This window comes from Haplochromis burtoni, unplaced genomic scaffold (genome assembly GCF_018398535.1).
Source record: "Haplochromis burtoni strain Fernald_Lab_line unplaced genomic scaffold, NCSU_Asbu1 Contig_56, whole genome shotgun sequence".
NCBI classification, from domain to species: Eukaryota; Metazoa; Chordata; class Actinopteri; order Cichliformes; family Cichlidae; genus Haplochromis; species Haplochromis burtoni.
The window spans coordinates 1,386,776-1,406,425 of NW_024582417.1; the positions used below are offsets into that span (position 1 = coordinate 1,386,776).

The 19,650-nt window shown below is 42.5% G+C and overlaps 2 protein-coding genes across 2 annotated transcripts; one reads left to right on the forward strand and one right to left on the reverse strand.

Annotated features, from left to right (window-relative positions):
* Window positions 1-351: 351 nt before the first annotated feature.
* On the reverse strand, window positions 352-11,530 carry LOC102302413 (A disintegrin and metalloproteinase with thrombospondin motifs 15). The gene is made up of 8 exons (XM_005922149.3): window positions 10,337-11,530; window positions 5,555-5,687; window positions 5,260-5,427; window positions 3,220-3,503; window positions 2,942-3,119; window positions 2,670-2,842; window positions 1,827-2,002; window positions 352-1,681 (listed from the first exon to the last, which is right to left on the reverse strand). Exons 1-8 carry the CDS (start codon window positions 11,264-11,266, stop codon window positions 889-891), a joined length of 2,835 nt encoding a protein of 944 aa, XP_005922211.1. The 5' UTR covers window positions 11,267-11,530; the 3' UTR covers window positions 352-888.
* Window positions 11,531-12,721: 1,191 nt separating this feature from the next.
* stk36 (serine/threonine kinase 36 (fused homolog, Drosophila)) lies at window positions 12,722-19,504 on the forward strand. Its single transcript, XM_005922150.3, has 20 exons — window positions 12,722-13,284; window positions 13,369-13,509; window positions 13,612-13,689; window positions 13,774-13,904; window positions 13,981-14,230; window positions 14,449-14,542; window positions 14,646-14,833; window positions 14,930-15,102; window positions 15,178-15,283; window positions 15,438-15,569; window positions 15,656-15,832; window positions 15,917-16,008; window positions 16,126-16,189; window positions 16,325-16,435; window positions 16,523-16,597; window positions 16,691-16,808; window positions 16,899-17,025; window positions 17,121-17,301; window positions 17,534-18,460; window positions 18,752-19,504. Exons 1-20 carry the CDS (start codon window positions 13,201-13,203, stop codon window positions 18,869-18,871), a joined length of 3,369 nt encoding a protein of 1,122 aa, XP_005922212.1. The 5' UTR covers window positions 12,722-13,200; the 3' UTR covers window positions 18,872-19,504.
* Window positions 19,505-19,650: the final 146 nt, after the last annotated feature.

Below are 19,650 nucleotides of genomic sequence, written 5' to 3' on the forward strand. Positions count from 1 at the left end.
GTGTTTATAGTATCTGGCTAGGCCGCTATCTTAGGTCAGTGTTTCCTGGCCTGTGTTGTTTAGTCAGTGTGACTTCATATTCAACCTTAAATTGAAACACGATGTGTACAACGAAGGTGATCTCTGTTCATGTTTTGAAGAAATCCTGGCTACATGATAATCGTGTGTTTTGCATCTTTAACTCCTAAAACGTCGCAGTAATAGCAGTCTTGATCCACTGCAGGAGTTAACTACCAAACTATAAACGGGTGGTGGTAGGAATAAACAGTGCCACATAAGTATTCACACAGCAATGAAAATGATATCAGTTTCATTTCAGAATCAGTTGGAAGATTTTAAAATTCCATGTGATTAAAAAAAAAAAAGATGGCCGATAAAACATGCGTGAGATATTTTGAAACTATGTTTTAGTCAAACTGTTATTCATACATGTCACTCTTGGTATAGTTGCTATTTGAAAAATGACTGGAGTCGTTTTGTAAACTACCCACAGCTTTCACTAATCTGCAGCCTGCACAGTTAAAGTATTATGACATGAAATGGGTTCCAGACTCAAAAGGTAAACTAGATTGATTGCTTGCAAATGGACATTCTGTATCTGCTGACAGTACAAGGAATTCAACTAAATTTTATTTGACCTTGATTATCTTGTATTGCCATAAAATGTACTCCTGAATAATGCTTAAACAAAGTGGCAGTGAAAGATATCTTTCAGCATTCATCTTCCAGGTTTGAGTGTTGATATTCTTCCAAGCAGGTGTCCATCATCCTCTAACAGCCCAAGTGGAAAAATCCATGTCTGACAGATAGAAAAGATACTTGCAGATCGAATCAATTCACCCTTTTAAAACAGAAAAAAACACTTGTGTCGCTTATAGGTTTAAGTTACTAGCAAGGCGTCATGTTACAGAAGTCCAGCTCCTGTGGTTTACGAACACCAGTGCAGTGATCTCTTGTGAGAAGATGCCCAGTTTGGCTTTGGCAGTGCAGTGGTCGTCTCTTGAAGCCCTTCCCGCAGGTTCTGGAGCACGGTGACCACTGGCCAATATACCACTCAGGACATGGCCCTTCACAAACCCTGGTGGCTGGAGGTCTGTGCGAAGAGTCACAGTTCCACCCTGGCTTCCCGTCTGGTTTCAAACACTGCACCATCCTCCTCTGGATCCCACGGCCGCAGGAAACGGAGCAATCATCCCAGCCTGTGGTAACCCACTTGTCCAGAACGGGCTCCTCCTTTTTGTAAGACATCTTTAGGGTATCTGTGTCTTTCTCCTTGACACTATCTTCACCCAGGACACTGTTTTGAGAGTTTACCCTCTCATTCTTCTTCAGAGTCTTGTCTTCCTTGACCTGACGGGCGAGGTAGAAGGAGTAGCGGATGCGAGGAGGTGTCAACTTGCCTGCACAAAGGACCTCCACCGTCAGGGCTTCTCCCAAGGGCTTCATGGCCTGTATGGTCTCGGAGAGGCCGACTGTGCCACTGTAGCGCAGCAAGCTTCTCTTTACAAAGATGTCCTTCTCGCCAGCTGACACTATGTAGTTCCCATTGAGCAGGTAATGGCCGTCACTGTTCTTCACGGCCAAGTAGTTATCATCACTGACCATTCCCTTGTAGCCTCGCTGGCGGATGTCTATATTGGCTGCACCCACTGGCAACATGACAACGAAGTTGTAGCCATGCCTGCAAGCCAAAACATTTTAGAGTCAGTGGGGGCTTGTAATAATGGAGCGAAAATGATAAAGTTATGTTGAAGTGAGTGGGGGAAAAAGAATGACCTAAGCAATGCTTTGTAGAGCCCGTCCCATGATGACATAGTGATACTCACACAGGCTTTGTGAAGAGTCCAGACACTTTCTTGCAGCCCTTGTTGTCACCTCCACAGATTCCACACTTATCAAACTTTTTAGTGGAGCCAATTTTGCTGTCACAGCCGGTCTTAATGCACTTCCCCTGGACACACACTCCCGTGGAATCTGGTGAACATGGAGTCCCATCAACAACCTTGGATGCAAAAACACACGAAGCGTTAGCTTTTGCATTCACATCGAAAAACTGTTACAAATGAGTTCACTTGTTCCTTTTATACTGGGACAATAAACTATTTGTTATATCAGGTAAACTACCTAAATGACTTCATAAGCGTACACAGAATGTCATAGTATAGTGCATGTTTTGAGATCAGCCCTATTTCCAGTGTGTATGCAAATGTGATATAGAAAAAGTGTGCAAGGTTTTTTCATCCTTAACTATTAACTTCAGCGCATTTTTTAAACTAAATTCTACATAAAGTCTGCTGCCGGCTAACTTTTAAAGCTGTGAGTCAGTGGTTAAAACATCCAGCTGACCTGTGCTGAGCTGATCTACGTGTCCCCTGAGTTCTCCCTATCTGCTCCTTCTCAGCTGATTTGATGGACTGAAGTGCGAACTCTGTCTCACTGCTGCAAAAGCTCACTCTACGCCCTGCTATCTGAAAAAGATAAACTGTCCTCCTCCTCCTCTTTTTCATTCTTTCCCCTGCTCTGTTCAGAGACCAGAGGCAGCTGGATGACATATATTCTCTTTGCTATCGCTGCCTCTAAAAATAAAAGGATTTTAAGTGCTAATGTATTTTGACTTTTGACTGATCGTCAATCAGATTTTCTGTCTCTCGAGTGCACCTTATTCTTACCTTTGATTCCAGGACATTGAAGTAGCCCGTACCATTAGCCCTGCAGATGAGTTTGCACCTGTCACTGAGGGACACTCCAGAGTACTTGGGTATCCACACCACTGAGTGGCTGATACGGTTACTGCTGAATCTCTGGCCGCTACTCTCACACTGCTCTTCGCGGTATGTCTTACCTACACAGAGAAGGAGGGACGACATACAAGGTGAGAGGTGGGATTGCTCTAGCATAAATACGTAACTGGATATACTTGTCTGTGTTGAGAGATTTGTACCTGTGTCAGGGCAGCTGTTCAGGTTGCAAGAGCGGTATTTGACCCGAACTCCTTGGCAGTATTTACCCCCATTTGATGGAACTGGGTTGTTACACTCTCTTTTTGACAGCTGGACACCACCACCACATGTGCGTGAACAGGTACTGAACAGTCCCCACTTGCCCCAGCGGCCGTCCACCTGAAAATAAGAATGCATAAATAAAAATGCAAATAAATACTATTATTATTCATATCCTCATAAAGCTATTTCCTGACAGAAAGAACTGCTTGAATCTTACCTTCAAGTTCTGAAACTGCTTGTCAGTGCAGACCCCTCGGTCGCAGACCTGTCCGTCCCCACACTGAGTGCCATCTGCCCAGGGAAAGTGCCGAGTCATACACACTAAATGTCCGCTGGACTTTCCAGTGCACCACAAACGACTGCATGGCGGCTGCATGAAGGGACAAGGCTTAGAGCCTTCACCGAAGGCGAGCTCACACTGGCGTTCGAGCTTGTAGGATGATCCTGGCAGCGTGTCAGGTAGGACTAGCGGTTTCTGAGGCTGGTCGAGCAAACAATCACCTAAGAAGAGGGAGATTCAATAAGCCACACAACGATGCAGTATGACCTTCTTCTTCTGTGGAGACTTTATGACACACAGGTATAAAAGATGCAACCAAAATACACAAATGCACGAAAAACACAATGAAAAACAATGTGTTTATGCGTATTCTCAAATATTTATATGGTCCTCTTCATTAAATGTGTGCTTTTTCTGCATGTTGTGTTGTGGTGGGTGGGATTGTGGGTGGGCACAGGAAGCAGTCATTGCCCTTGTGATTTGGCCTTTGATGCAGTATATGCAATGTATGCCACACACACAGAAACATGCATGAGCACACCACACACAGTCATCCCCACCCCAGTCCCTTCCTCAAACTCCCCCTAAAAACCCACAAGCCTCTCCTCTTATTTTCCATCCCAGCCTTGTTGCATGACTTGCAGTTAGACTAGAATATTGATAAAAAGGATATGAAGCTAGATAGTGCTGCAAAAGTCAAAGGCATCAAAAGCTACAAATACATACCTTTCTGGGAACAGACTAATATTAGGAAGAGTTTGGCAAGTAGGTGCAAAATGGAATCACGAAAGGCCAACATGAGTGGATGAAAAAGGTTTCCAGGAGAAGTTTTTTTATCCCCCAGAAACATGCAGAACTTCGCACTCTTATGGGGAATTTTCACATACAAACACATTAATCTGCACTTGGAAAAACTGGGTTCCCCCACTTGAACTGTTTAGTATGCCATTCATGTTGTGGTGAATTCGCAGCACATTGTAAGCGAACTGCGGTGCGGTGGTAACAGTCCCACAGATGTAGCAGAAAAACACACTGATTATCAGATAAGGCAATGCTGTACAAACAAATCACTCTACGCCAAATAAGCTCAACCTCATCTCTTCCTTCCTAGTCTCTCTCCATAGAGCAATCATGGAAACAATAGCTGGTGGTGTGTGTGTGTGTTTAAACAGGTTACAAATAGGTCTGGACACAGTGCTGAATGAAAATTACCACAAGCATGTGGCAACATGCTTTTTCCACCCCACTGCTTTTTGAAGTTTAGATTTATGACAGATGGCCAGGAGAAACCAGGTTACGATGCTGTCACAGAAATCACTCCCTGATCTTCCTCTAAACTAGTACTTTTGTCCACAGATTATTTCCAAAATGAATAGAGAGAAGCAACAAACAAAAAATGTCTATTTGGAGTAAACCTGCATGGGAAACATTGTGCAGATACACTTAGTGGTCCAAACCGCTGTGGTGACTCTCCCCAGACAAAAAGGCCTGTAATTTGGGACAGATGTGGGGGCAGTTTTAAAATAAAAGTTTAGAATTGCTCCAAGGCCAAGTGCTGTGGTCTGTCCTGTTTGGCAAACAATCTGCATCCAAATGAATGAATTTCTTCTTGGCTATTGCAAGCCTTTTTTATAAGAGAGGTTTGGCAGATGTGAGAAATCAAGCATAGGTGGATATTGAAATGAATCCATTCTCTCGCTTGCATTTATCCAAAATATGATTTCAGTAATGTTTGGAATCAGGGCTTGCTCTTCAAAAACAAAAGCATGGTTGTCATTTGAACAAAACACAGCTGTGAACAGACAGCACCGTGTGACCAACACAGTGAGGACAATGCCTTGCTATATGTTTGTAAGTCATTACTGCTTCAAGATTGTTTACAACTATCTATCCAACTCTGGCTTTCGACCTTTTCAAACATGCTATGAGGCTGCTTTCAGGCTGGAAACACTGAGGTCAGAGGTCAAGAGTACTCACCATGCCCACCGTCCAGAAATTCAGTGATGATTGCGGCACTGCAGGGGGACCAGGGGCTGGTACGGTTGATCTGAATAAGTGTGGGTGACATCATGTGGTTCTCCTGCATTTTTCCGAACAGGTCCTCACAGGATCTCACATTGTCATGTGGCATGTTGAACACATGCCCTGTGGAGAGGGAGTGAGATCTCAGATGTCTTTCATGAGTGCACAGACTGTGATTATGCATATACACTTTCAGGGACACTGAGATATTAATGTGGACTGAGTGAAGGATGACGTCGACGGAGCATACCGAGCTCATGAGCAGTGGTGAAAGCTGAAGGAAGGCCGTCGTCTTCGATTACAGAGCAGCTCCTCTTGGGGTCGCACATGGTGCCAACATCTGCCATGCCAAGTGTGTCACAGGTGGAGGCGCCGCAGAGGTCCTGGATGAAAAAAGACATTAGCATGATTACATCTGAAACAATGACAGCTAAAGGCAAAGTCAAACATGGGCTTGCATCTATCCTTCCTCTTAACCAAAGTCTGAATCACAATGGTGCTCAAGGCTAGCCAAGCTAAGTTTGTCTCGCTATGACACAGAGACACAAAGAGAGTTACAATATTTGTCTTCATTTATCGTTTTAGTCACTTCTGGGTAGTGGGTACTATTTATAAATTTACCGCTGACATATTAACACCCTTTTCATTGAGTTAAAAACTCATTAACATACTTTAGCTGCCTATTTTACACAACAAGGAGTAAGTGTTGTTTAAGGTCAACATATTTGTGTTTTTAGCTGCTTTTTTGGCAACTTTGTTCGGTGCACTAGAAAAAAAATGATGCCCAAAATGCTGACCTTAACTAATTGAATTACATGTAGTTTTTCCATGTGATTTAGCTACATAAGTAAAATGTAAAACATTTAATTTAATGGACTCTGATCAAATGGAAGCACATTTTTCGTAATGATTAATTATTTCAATAGGTAAACTTTTTATTTTATATATTTCAGTTTCATTTTATTCAAAATTATTGCTTCATGATTGTAATTGTGTCACTTGTTATTGGTCTTTGATGTGTGATACTGAGAAACAAAATGGGCTGCAGTGGATTAACGGTAAATCAAAGTGGTAACAACTGTGTGCCAAACATTTAAACAGCACAGCGGCCTAAGACACTCCACTTTGTTTTGATAATGGCATTTGATGTATTTTTAAGATAACATAAAATCCAGTTGTAGCTAAATTAGACAATGATTTCTGTCGATGATCACAGAATGGCTCCCACTGAGTTATTTGCAGTGTTATGGGAAAGTGTGACAAAGCTAAATAAAGGTTATTCACACAAGATGGTTCAAGAGTTGGCAGTTTGTCTTGTAATCGGAAGGTTGCCGGTTCGAGTCCTGGCTCCGACAGTCTTGGTCGTTGTGTCCTTGGGCAAGACACTTCACCTGTTGCCTACTGGTGGTGATCAGAGGAGAGGGTCTGGTGGTGCCAGTGTCTGGTAGCCTCGCCTCTGTCAGTGCGCCCCAGGGCAGCTGTGGCTACAATGTAGCTTGCCATCACCAGTGTGTGAATGGGTGGATGACTGAAAGTAGTGTAAAGCGCTATACAAATACAGGCCATTTACCAAGACATTTATTTTCAAGTGATCAGCGTGACCTCAGACAGTTTGGGTTATGAATCTGTTATTGGTCTGCATTTTTCTTTCTCAGATTGGAGTTTGTTTGAAACTGGACTGCAGCTTATCCTCATTCTTGCCCTGTCTGGCTTTTTTGTGGTGATGTCACCTTGTTCCCAGACGTCGACAATTAACTTGTCTGAGTGCGATGCTATTAGGCCGGTTGAAATCATGTCCAGTTTATGAAAGTACAATTATTAAATTATCCTTTATGTTGTCTTGATGTCATCGCAGCAAGATCTTCGTTTAAGAAATTGGGAAATTATTCAGTCGTGTCAAGCACTGCTTTCCACCACCCTGTCTTTAAATCTTTTTAGTGGGAAACAGTGTTTAGAGCACACCTTCTCCTATGAGGTAATTTAAATAACCCCAACCATAACATTTCCATGCCAGAGCAGAGTTTCCAGATGACCTATTTCTCTACCACAGGTTTTAAAATCCAGTCTTAGCGAGTATGCATTTGGAGCTGAACCTCCTAATCACAGGACAACTTCGGCAGTAACCGCTGCAAAGAACCACCCATCTGCCTGTTCCCTAAACAGCACTGTCCCTACATACCCCAAAACACAGAAAACCAGTGGTGGTCAGCTATTACAGATAAAACACCAGCTGAGTCTCCTGCAGCCCCTGCAATCCTCAGCCGTGCTTAATGTAACCATTAAACACGGGGCCAAGTGAAGACCTCGAGTGCTATGACAAATCATTCCTAGAATAAACCACAAAACCACAATTGTACACCAGTGCAAATCTAATCCAGATGTCCTCATGTGCTTGGAGGACATCTGAAAGTTTGGGCCATTTCAGTAAAAAAAAAAATAGAAGAACTGCAAGATGAACAGGGGAGAAGAAACACCCAAGTCAATGAGTTTGTTGTTTGCTATGACCTACTTCCCACATCTGTCATCTGTCTTTGCAATTTTGGTGTTCCTGCGAATTAACAAAAAAGAATAGAAAAACAATACTTACCTCAGCGGACTAAAATTCCCATTTTGTTTTGTGTACAGATTTTATTGCTTTTAAATCCCGTCCAGCCTGTTACCTGTTTGTGCTTTGGAAACAATATTCAAAAAGCTTTGAAAAAGGTGCATCTCAGAGTTTTATAGGTCTGATGCAGTATCCTGGACCGAGTTTATGACATCTGGACATTCTTTGGTGAGCTCTTTTCTTTCTCAGCCCATTATCTATCATGTAAGAAAAGGCTGTGAGCTAAAGTACAGTCACCTCCTCTCTCCCCGGGGGAACTTGCATTCTAGCAGATTTATGGTCAGATTTTATCTTTTGGCTGCTCTCCTACAATAAACATTCTGTGCAACTTAGCGCACTTTGCGGCATTCTTTGCACAAAAATCACGCTGACTATACTGTTTCGGGACAACCGCAGTTGCCTCCGGACAACACAGAGTTGGTCTTCATAAAACCTACAAAATTACACAATGGGCTGGTGTTAAGTGGAGAATGAATGGGCTTTGAAATATCTGTTAAAAACTGTAGTAAACAAAAGAAAATACAACTCACTAATTGGACAGATTTAAAGTCATTGCGTCATGATGTAGCAGAATTGTTAGCAGACATGTCAGCAGAATCCTTGAGTTTAAGAGGGGAGACCGTTTAGGCCTAAACTGAGAAGAAAATAAAAAAGGAAAAAATATATGTCAATCTAATTGCAGTGAACAAAGCCTGACAGGTTTAACTGCAATCTCATGATCAGTAAAGGCCTCTCATGCAGTACACCGGACCTTGAAATATTTAGAGCTTGTTAGGTACATGTTTGCAAACCCCACTATTTTATTTATTGCTTCAGGAAACAGTGATTGTGCTAATAGATTCAATATGAAACTGACTGTAAAAGGTCAGTGAAGGCCTGTATCCTCTAGCTTCCTGGTGTTGAGCATGAGTTTGATTGGGTGGTACTGTAAAGAAAGTTTTATGCACCACAAGCCACTGTTTAGACTTTTCATTTGTACACTATGTTAGCATTCGCTCATAAACTCCATGTTTCGTTTTGTGTACACTTTATATGTGATATTACACCAGGAATCTGTTGTTCAACACACAATGGTTAGAGGTGAGATTTCTTTGTTCAACCTGCTGTGTTAAAAGGAGGCTTTTTTCTGAATCCCTGCACTTGTTACACCTCACTAAACCTTTGATTGCTTGATGCCTGTCTTTTTGCTTTATATAGTAAATTACATCCTTGTGACTCTCCAAGCTGACTTGGGTCGTGTCAAGTGGCTGCAGAGTTTATAACATCAGCTTTAAACTGATGTTTAAAGCTGAATGTTACATTCTTGTAACATTCTTGTTTTTGGAACACTTTTATGGAAAATGCTGACCATCTTAAGCCGTCGATATCTATTCAGCTAGGACATACTGTAAAAACTTGTGCAGAACCACCGTGGCAAAAGAAATGGAGGAAGCATGTGACAGACTGAAGAATTGCCAGGGAAAGATGCAGTCCAGCTGCTGATGTGGAGGAGTTTGTTTCGACATAAAGCGAACAGGTGAGTCAAAAACATGCAGGCATGTAACACTGACATCCACAAAGGACCCCACCGCCACCACCCTCAGTCCCTCCATCCCATCCCTTCAGGGGCCTGTTTAATGAGGAGCAGGCAGCTGCAGCAGAATGGGAACAGCTGAGAAAAATAACACATCCACACAGTACATCCCCAAGGGCACTGACGCTCATTATATTCAGTAAATTTGCAGGTATAACAAGCAATAGTTCACTTATCATTATGTGCTACTAAGGCTGACAGAATAGTACTATGTTACCATTGGCTCTTTTAACTCTGATAGCACAGGTTTTAAGACGACCTTGTGACTGCAAGCTAAAAACTTTCACTGTAACTAAATCAGTTGGGCTGACTTGTCAGCTTTATTGCAAGTTTTCACAGTGGTAATGGAAGCGCATACATCACACTGACCAATGAATGTGAGCAATGACTTCATCTCTGACCTTGTGTCATCTTGCAAATATTTGGGAGTGCAGGGAGAAGTCAGAGGTGGTTTGCAAGTCTATAAAACTGCCCTCTAAGGATCTATGACGAGCAATCAAGTCTGGTGCTCTGTTCAGCTCTGTGTGACCCAGCCTTGGTGTCAAAGCTGTGATGCTATTGGTGGACTGCCTGCATGCTCCCTGAGTTCACGAGAGGCGGAGAGTGTTTTCAGAGCAAATCAAAAACGTGTCAACTGGAGTTTTACTTATCACAAAGTTATAAGAGTACATTGCACATTTTCCTTCTCAAGATCAGAGGTTGCTTTACAGTATGTCACTCATTAAGGTGACACAATGCATGTGCGAAAAACAAACATTTACGTTTTCTGTGCGTAATTGCGCTTACAGAACATATCCCGCTCTGGTTTTACCCCAAACATGTGTAACATAAACGATACTAAAAGTTTTCTTTACCTGTCTGGTGAAAAGAATAGCTGTGTCCCAGTACTCGGGATGCTTGTCGTTGTTTTTGTTCATCTTTTTTTGCCAAGTGCAAAAGTTCCGCAGCGTCATGGCTGCGTTCCCGGACACCTTGGGTCCTTTGTCCTCCTCGGATATAATCATGATCTTCACAACTGTAATGCTGATGGAGTTGAGGATGCTGGGATGCTTGTACAGCTTCGCTGCCACTGCCATCAGTGTCAAGAGGTAGTGCTTTAAGTCATCTCCGTGGAATTTCGCCATGGACTCGTCCGCCACAACAAGCGTCTCCACGTATCTGGGGACTGAGGCGAACCTTTTGGCTCTCCCCATCCTCTTCAGCATCGTTTCTGTCACATTGCTGTGGTCCGCCAGTCGCTTGTATTTCTCCAAGGACTGCGCAGCCTGGAGGCTTATGTCGCTGTCCACTGCGCACCTGGAGGTAGAGCTGGGCTTCAGGTTGTTGCTGGCTCTGCGCCGGACGATGTGCGCGCTCTCTGCGCTTCTGGTGTCATTTTGTACCGGGCTGATAAAATATTCCCAGCCGTGGAAGCCAAATGCACCTTGCACACCTTTGCAGAGACTGAGAGCGGCATAAGAGTACTGATCAGCGTTCACATATCCAGAATAAAAACACCGGGTCAGGTCAGTGGTGACATCGGTATCGGAGAGCCACAGTGCGCCTTGGTTAGAGATGGAAGGGGCAATGAAATTAGAGTCTCGCTGTAAATCGATCACTAATTCCTGCTTGAAAGCTTTAATCTTTAGGACATATTTTCTATTAAGGAAATCCACGTCGTTATCAGAATCCGTCCTTTCATCACTATTCATTCTAATCGGGAAGCAAAGTTCACTCTCCATGCAACGAGCGAGCTTTAAGAGTGAGACCACAAAGTAAAGGAGAAAAGTTGATCTGATAAACATGACGATGTTTGCATTAATCAAAGATTAATGGGGGGGGGAAGAAAGAAAATCAGAATGATGAAGAATCTACAAGCTCAGTGGCGGCGGCGAGAGGATCGGGATGAAGAGCATAATCCAAAGCGCTAAAACAGTGCAGGTCGTACAAGTCCACTCAGAGAAAACTCCTCCTGGTCATTCTCCACGTGTGTACTCAGTCGACTGCTGCCTTGTGTGGAGCTTATGCATTTGGTCATGTGTAAAAATATGGAAACACAACCTTTCTTTGCTGGGGGGAAGTCTTTCGAGGCGCTCATTGGATGAGCTTCAGCCTTTTCTTCTTCTTCTTCTTCTTCTTTTTTTTTTTCTTTTTTTTTTTTTTGCCGCCTCTTAAAACTCATCAAACAGGCCAATCAATAAGTCACAACGTACAAAATATGATGAATTAGCAGATCTTGCACTTTACACTCAGACTACTGCACATCCACTACTCCATCAAATCTTTAGCTTTTGGTCACATGGAGTGAATAAAAATCTTTAATGCCACATGCATATTCAACAGAAATCCCTGCACTTCATTTGTAGTTCATAAGGCGAATAAGAGCTACAAGTACTGCATGTTTAACGGAACACCGGACAACGGGCAGCAGGAAAATAACAGGCATGATTAAATAAGGGGTGACACAAGCCACTATCATACTGCAGCTGAAGTTCCTCGGAGGAATATTATAAGTTGTAAGGATTCAGCATCACTTTTTCTCCATGTTGTGATTAGGTCCGTTTCTGAGAGAATCACATACGACATCTTGTGGACAGAATAATAATAATTCTATAGCAGGGGTCCGAGGGTATTCTTTTAAGACTGCCAGAAAATGTTAGAAAGTAACTACTCTAACTATTTTTACTCAGCTACAGCCTAATTTGATTTAATTTTACTTCTATACAGGTGGATGGGGCTGTTGCTAAATGATACTTCTTTATTATTTCTTTACGGATTAAAATCTTATTTGCAAAAAGCATCAGCATTTGAATTAAAGTTGTTATGTGAGACATATTTTGTACTATTATACATTTTAAATGCATTATACATACCTTACGGAGATCTAATATTAACAGTGCAGCTAAAGTTAATGTACTTCGGTTTTGTTAGTCAAACATAGATAAAAGAAATAAAGCTGAAATTAAAACACATATTTAACAGCTTAAATATCATTAATAGTTTTGTGTGTTGTCGTGTAAAAGTCTGTGGAAATCTTCATCTCATCCGTCTGTAGTAGTAAATATGATGATTGTGACTTTATGTGGTCTACTACTAGCTTTGCATCCACAGACAGACTTGGGCCACTTCCCTCAACCATAAGGATTTTTTAAAAATATATTTATAATAATTTGTGGTATAAAATTTCTAATATGGCCCCAACGGGGTGAAAAATAGTAGTAATGTTCTAGGGAAGTTGACTCTGGGAGTTATATCATTTTATTTAACGTTTAGCTTTGTTTGCGATGTGATTGCTATGAACGCAGCTGCCGTTGCTAGACTGGGGACCCCTGCTTTTAAGTTGTCTACACAGAAGCCGGTCTTGATTTTGGCATTCTATCGTTAAAAACAGTTGAAAACCACGTTTGCTGTCAAAATAAGCGGGGAAAAGTCGAATATTTGAATACTCAGTGTATGCAAACTACTTATCACACTTTGTTATATGTTCTGCGTCACTTTTTTGAATTGGCAGCTAAACTGGCAAGCGTCTGTGCTATTCGTTGACACCCTGCACACCGAAAAAAATAACACTACTGAAGAGTAACCTCTGCTACCCGTCATAAGTTGTGAGTTTTAAAGTTAAAAAGTAAAACATTTTACATCCAAGCGTCTATTGTAACAAGAGCAATAATTTACCAATGGTCACAGTTTGAAAGTTACGGGGATTTTTTTGGCTCTAACGGAACCAGCTGCCGCCGAAATGAACTCGTATCACGTTTTGTCGCTGGTGGGAGAGGGCTCATTTGGACGGGTTTACAAGGGAAGGAGAAAGGGTAGTGGCATGGTAAGCATCTACAGGAGCACAGTTTAGTTTCCTGTTTGTTTAACGACACTGCTTCACATCGTCTCTTCATCTTTGTCCCATGAGGTGGTGGCTCTTAAGTTCATGCCAAAGCTGGGTCGCTCGGAAAACCAGCTACAAAGTCTCAAAAGGGAAATTGAAATTATGAGGGACCTTCGGCATCCCAATATTGTCCAGCTCTTTGACAGTTTTGAGACTGAAACTGAGGTATTCTCCCATTTTCTCAAAACTCTCAAATAAGTTGCTGTCAACTAATTATCTTTACATAATCCCATGATCATTATAACCCCCTATATATGTTAATGACAGGTTGTGATTGTCACTGAGTACGCAGAGGGCCAGCTGTTCCAGATCCTTGAGGATGATGGAAACTTACCAGAGAGCCAGGTTTTCACTGTTTTTACACAATTGAACCAGATGTGAAGCTTTATTTAATGTTACGTTATTAAACTAGTCTTCCCTTCTTTCAAGGTCCGTGCGATTGCCTGCCAGTTGGTCTCTGCTCTGTACTATTTACATTCCCATCGCATTCTTCACCGTGACATGAAACCCCAAAACATCCTGCTAGAAAAAAGCGGTGTGGTGAAGCTCTGCGACTTTGGGTATGTTGATAGTTGCAAAGAAAAAAGTTTCAATCGTTTCTAAAAGAATAAATGACATGATGCAATCTTGCTGTAGGTTTGCCAGAGCGATGAGCGTCTCCACCTTAGTGCTTACTTCTATCAAGGGAACGCCCCTGTACATGTCCCCTGAGCTGGTGGAGGAGAAACCATATGACCACACTGCTGATCTGTGGTCTTTGGGATGTATCCTTTATGAACTCCACACGGGGGCGCCTCCGTTCTACACCAACTCCATCTTCAAGCTAGTGCAGCTCATTGTGAAAGACCAAGTGAAATGGCCAGACACCATGAGCAGCACTTGCACGGTACAGTAAAGCTACACTTTACTCACCTTGTGTTACATTTAGGTTGAAGCCAACATCTTCAATATATTCTAACAATGCTAGCTTGAAAATTTTAAGCCTGTAAAAGATTATGCTGCAATTATAAGTCCCTTGAAGGGTTTATTGGAGACAAATCTTACACAAATTGTTTCCTAATGCAAAGTCTTCTATATTATTACTATCCAATGATTTCTTTGCAGAGCTTCCTGAAAGGCTTGTTGACCAAAGACCCCCAGAAACGGTTGTCATGGCCAGACCTCTTGTACCATCCCTTTGTTGCTGATGGTGTTCTAGGTGATTCTTAAAACTCCTGATTTTAGTAGAAAGCTTTCAAATGTTAATGACACATTCTCATGTCTGACATTCATGATTTTATTCCCATGTGATGTGTTTGCAGTTTTGCCAGCCACAAATGTGTCCAGGCCCTTGACGGTCACACCCAGCCCTGACATGCTGGCGTTGAAACTCCAGCAAGTGGCAGAGAAGACTGTACCAGCTTCTGCAGAAAGCAGATTGTTGCGAAAGGTCAGGGAACAAACAGAAAACTGTAGTAAGAGGAAACCACCAGGAAAGGACAGTGCCAAAGTAAGTAATCAGTAATTATGATTATTTTATTATTTGTAAACGTTTGTATGGTGAGATCAGCGGAGGGCCCTAAACCTGTTTTGTGTGCACTGACAGAAAAATAAGGATGAAAGGGAAAATGGTGCGATGGCAGCAGCAATGTCCCCTAGAGTGTGCAACCCCATGCCCTCTTGTGGCGATGTTTCTGTTACCTCGGGTCAGCTGGATATGATGGCTGCTAATCAATGCCTCGGACCGAAGATTCAAGCTAGCTCAACATCAAAGCACAGGTGTTAATGAAGGTTCAAAGTAACGATGAGTTATGCTATCATAAACAAATGTGTTTATAGTTCCTTTCTCTACAGGGGTCAGATAAGCATAGACTACGAACGGGAATTTCCCTGTATAGAGATCGGGCCGCGACTTGTGCGGAGATGCAGGGAGGAAAGCCACACCTCACAGCGATTGCAGGTCAGAAACAGCTGCCTTTTCCACTCATTAGAAATTATTTACATATTATCTGTCAGTAGAGGATCTGCTTTGATAACACGCACACAAAAAACTTGCTTTCTTAAATTATTATATTAATATATACCTGACACTGAGTCATTTCTTGTTCTTTCAGAATGTAAACAACAAAGAATACTGGGAGAATCTGGCCCAACTGTCCGATCCAAGCAGACAAACGAGAGAGATATTAGATTACAGCATAATTATATCTCAAATTAAATCAAAGATCCAGGCATTTAAAGCTCAGGTAATGTTTCAGCATTTCACTCGGCGTGAATTTTTTCTTCTTCAAAAGAGTTTTGCATCTACTCCTTTTTTTCTTTGTTTGGGCAGCTAAAAGGGGGCGTGGTAAAAGAAGTTCAGCAGATTCAGCAACCAATGAGGGTCCTACATAATCTGCTTGTGATTGCTGAGGTTGAGAAGTTGAACAACGTCGGCCGTGAACTTGGGCTACCCCGTGTCCTCTTTGGCCTGATCCAGGATGCTGTAGAAAGCTCAGATTTCATTAAGGTTGCTACCCTGGATTGAAACAGTGTTTCACAATGAACTGATCCTGCAACAATGTTTCTCACTTCTACTTTGGTACTTTGCCAGCATCAGCAGAGTATCCCCGTCCTTCAAGAAATGATCACAGTGGTCCTGGTCTACTGGGAGAAGAACTGTGCCTGGGTGGAACAGGAACAAAGGTTTGATGAGTCTTTTTTTTCCCTCGCTGAAACTGACTTTGTTCATTTGTAAAATACTCAGTGCATACACACGAGATTCCAACTACAGCAGCTCACCATCTGCTTCTCACTCTTTAGCCTGGAAGAGTTCACAGAGTCCTTCAAAACAATTCTTAGTCAACCAAATCTCAGTCGTCTGGTCGTGAGTACCCACTGACATATTTCAACAGCATCAACCATGTTCAGCATGGTTTACATATAATATCCTGTGTCTGTACCTTTTTGATATGCATTCAGCTGGTCTGTTGTGTGAAACGCTCGATTATCTGTCTTTTAGCCTCTGGCTGCTTGTGTTTTGTCTCTCTTCACACAACACAATGTTGATGTCAAAGTTGATGTGGAGCATCTAGCATCCTTGCTGAAAACTCTGGTCTTGGACCCATGTGAGGTACTGAGCTCATGTAAACCTGGCAGTAATATGAAAGCTTGAAGGGATCTGAAAATGTGTGAACCATTTATTTTTCTACATCATCAGCCCCACATTTCTCCACCCTCCGGTTGGGGACTCTGTGATGGCCTGCTGTCTTTGTTCCTAGATGCACTTAATGAGGTCAGACTGCAGATGAAGTTTGGTTAAACATGTATTAGTACAGATATTAGCAACGTATCTGTACTAAATGTCTGTGCTTTCTTGTTTAAACAGCATGAGAATGGCCCTTTGCCCTCGGGTTTAAATGAAGTTTTCTTTCTGAATCTGTGGAAAAAGATCGGTGCTTCCCTAAGAAATGCAACATCAGACTCTGACTTCTGTTCAGCAAATGGTAATTGTACTCATCCCGTGAAAGCCACGATGTCTGAAAACACTTCTAATGAAAAAGCAAACCTTGCTTCTTTGTGTGTGTCTGTTACAGGACTGTATTTCTTTCTCTCTGCTTTACTGTTTGCCTTCTGCAAGGATGCATATTCGTGCATTCCTCTGTTTTGTGATGTTGGATCAGAATGTGTGTACGCTCTTGGCCGCCTGCTGGGCACCGAGTGGTTAGTGTTGAGATGTCTTAATTAAACGAAATAATTTGTATTACAAGTCAGCTACAATGCCTGGAGCTAACAATAGCATCTTTTATACCCTACAGTCTTCATTTGTTTGCCAAGGGCAATCCTGGGAGGCCCAGGGTGGATCTGAGTCACAACACTTTATCCACACTGAGCTGCCACTTGTTATGTTTTCCATTCGCCCTGGACCTGCCTCCACGCACCATGTCCACAGTTCTCCAGTTGTACGACAGCTGTGGTATTGTTACAAGCCTCCTGCAGGTTAGGGCCTTATTTTGCTCCAATAAAGACCTCGCCGACAAACATAATTCTCTGATGCAACACAGGATAACTCTTGCACTAGTTTTGTATCTGGCATGCAGTACTGTACACCTGGATGTGCCTGTACTTTTTTAAGAGCACTGTGTTGTTGTTTGTTGTTGCCTGTTTGATGTATGACGAGTTGTCTGTGTGATTTTATTTTTTATTATTACTTTTTTTTGTGCTTTGGCAGGTAATTCAAACCCTTCCTCTTCATCTACTGGAGCTGCCTCTCTCCCTTCTGAGCCGCTTGCTCCTGTGTGATCCCCCCCACTCAATTGACCACCTCACAAAAGCAGCTTCTTGCTTTTTCTTGCCATCCTGGGATGATCAGCTCCCTGCCTCCAGCCATCAGAGTCCTCCAACCAGAACTGCCTGCTCTCTGCTCCCCGAACTCCTGCAGCTGGAAATTCTGTGGGAAGCTGCTGTGGAGCTCCTCACTCTATTGTCTGGGATAGCCCGTTGTCCCTCCTGCCCACTGCAACTTTATGTAGAAACCTCAGTGCTGCAGCATGCACTGGCTCACTCGTATGAGCAGATCAGGGCTGCCACGTGTAGATTTTTAGGAAATTTGGTTCCATTCAGGCCTCTCACACAACACACCCTAAAGCCTGACATTTTCAAAGCCATGATAAACTGCCTTAATGATTCCTGCATGCCTGTCCGGCAGGTTGCTTGCCGGTCAGTTGGGAACTGGTTGGGCTATATTGCAGCTGGGCTGCATATGGACAGACCCAGTGAAAAGGGGATACATAGAGGGAGATGGTGCATAGAAAAGCAACAAAATAAACAGACGTACTCAGATATTGAGGCAGCAAGTGATTTGGAAACATTAAGAGAGCAGAGAATGGAGGAGGAAGAAAGAAGGTGGACACATGAAGCCAGGAGGACAGTGGCCATGCTGGTAACTCTAATCTATGATCCTGATGCCCTCACACGTCGTCACTGCTGCGCCGCCCTGGGAAACCTGCTAAATGTTGATGGAGCCATATCCTTGTTGCTGGAGGAAAATGTGCCCGGCTTACTTCTAAGAACTGCATGCACAGATTACCACAGTGCAGAGAGAGAAGCTGCCATAGGATCTTTATACCTGTACAGCCAGCAGGATGCCATGCGTCAGGTAACGAGCTGGTCACAGCATCGCACATGCTCACATTACAATAAAACAATCTCTGTTTGGAGAATTTGGTGCTTTTGAAATAGTTAATTTTTACTTTTTAATTAGAAAAGCAGAAAACAGTTCACACCTCCTGGTATTGAATATAAAGCTGTGCTCTTACGCCCAGAGCTTGTTCTGTCCTTTAGATAAATTTTGTTCACTGTTTAATCTCTCACAAGTCAGTAAGACACTTTGAAACACACATTTATTGATTTATTTAGATTATTGCTCTTCTTTTGCATTCATTCAAAGGTCCTGATGTCTCTTGATGCCAGTAAGAAGCTTGTTCGGGCTTCAGACCATGCTCCTCCACAGTGTGACTATCAGCGGCTCATTGGACAGCTGACTGCACCAGAAAAGTCAGCAGCTTAAAAACCTGCTCCCTGTTTAACTTTACAGCAACATATTTGTCTGAAGCCATGTGTTAGTGAACGACCGAGTCCCCGTTTATGAATCAAAATAAAACTGTTTTACTGTTTAACGTCTCAGTTTGTGACAGCAAGCTGTTCTAATTTCACGAGAAAAAGGAAACGATGTAACTTCGTAAAAATCACGGTAGGTTTTCTTTTTCATCGATAAAATTGTCATAACAATAATTCAGTCTGTGTAAAAGTGGCGAATGAGGAGTTTCATTCATTTCTAAGTTATGAGTATTTCTGCTGGCACCGCAGCGTGCTGTCGATTTTTGGAAAGCTTTTGTTTAGGTGTAGCGAATATTATTGATGGATTTTAAAGGCGACATTTTTCCATATGCAGATCAACATGTGAATTTAGAGGCATTCGCATTTCAAAGCCCTTCGAGGTCTTCTAGAAGTCTGTGAATTTGGGCTAAATAAAGTAGAAAACAACGAAGCCGAATTTCCGAGGACTGGACGTCGAAAGCGTTTTTATGTTGTTTTATGTTAAATGTTGTATCGACTAAACAAGAAAAGATCGATACCCATGAAAGTTTTCAGTCCTCTCTGTATAACCGTCTGTCAGCTGTCTGCTCAGCGGAGCAGGGTGAGAAAAGAAGCGCTTGTCAGTGTCTGTCGGGCCCTGACCGGGCTTTACTTTGATTTCCCTTAAAAAATAAAAATAAAATGAAAACCCCGCGGATTTATTAAATCCAAAAACCAAGGACTTATTTTCACGCTCAGGCCGCAGATTGT

Bases quoted from the DNA above. Each gene is read 5' to 3' on its own strand.
- LOC102302413 (XM_005922149.3), bottom strand. From the start codon at position 11,266: ATGTTTATCAGATCAACTTTTCTCCTTTACTTTGTGGTCTCACTCTTA. The intron at 3,504-5,259 runs GTGAGTACTCTT...CCCTCTTCTTAG, and splicing joins ATTTCTGGACGGTGGGCATG to GTGATTGTTTGCTCGACCAG. The intron at 2,843-2,941 runs GTACAAATCTCT...TTCTCTGTGTAG, and splicing joins GAACAGCTGCCCTGACACAG to GTAAGACATACCGCGAAGAG.
- stk36 (XM_005922150.3), top strand. From the start codon at position 13,201: ATGAACTCGTATCACGTTTTGTCGCTGGTGGGAGAGGGCTCATTTGGA. The intron at 13,510-13,611 runs GTATTCTCCCAT...TGTTAATGACAG, and splicing joins GTTTTGAGACTGAAACTGAG to GTTGTGATTGTCACTGAGTA. The intron at 13,690-13,773 runs GTTTTCACTGTT...CCTTCTTTCAAG, and splicing joins GAAACTTACCAGAGAGCCAG to GTCCGTGCGATTGCCTGCCA.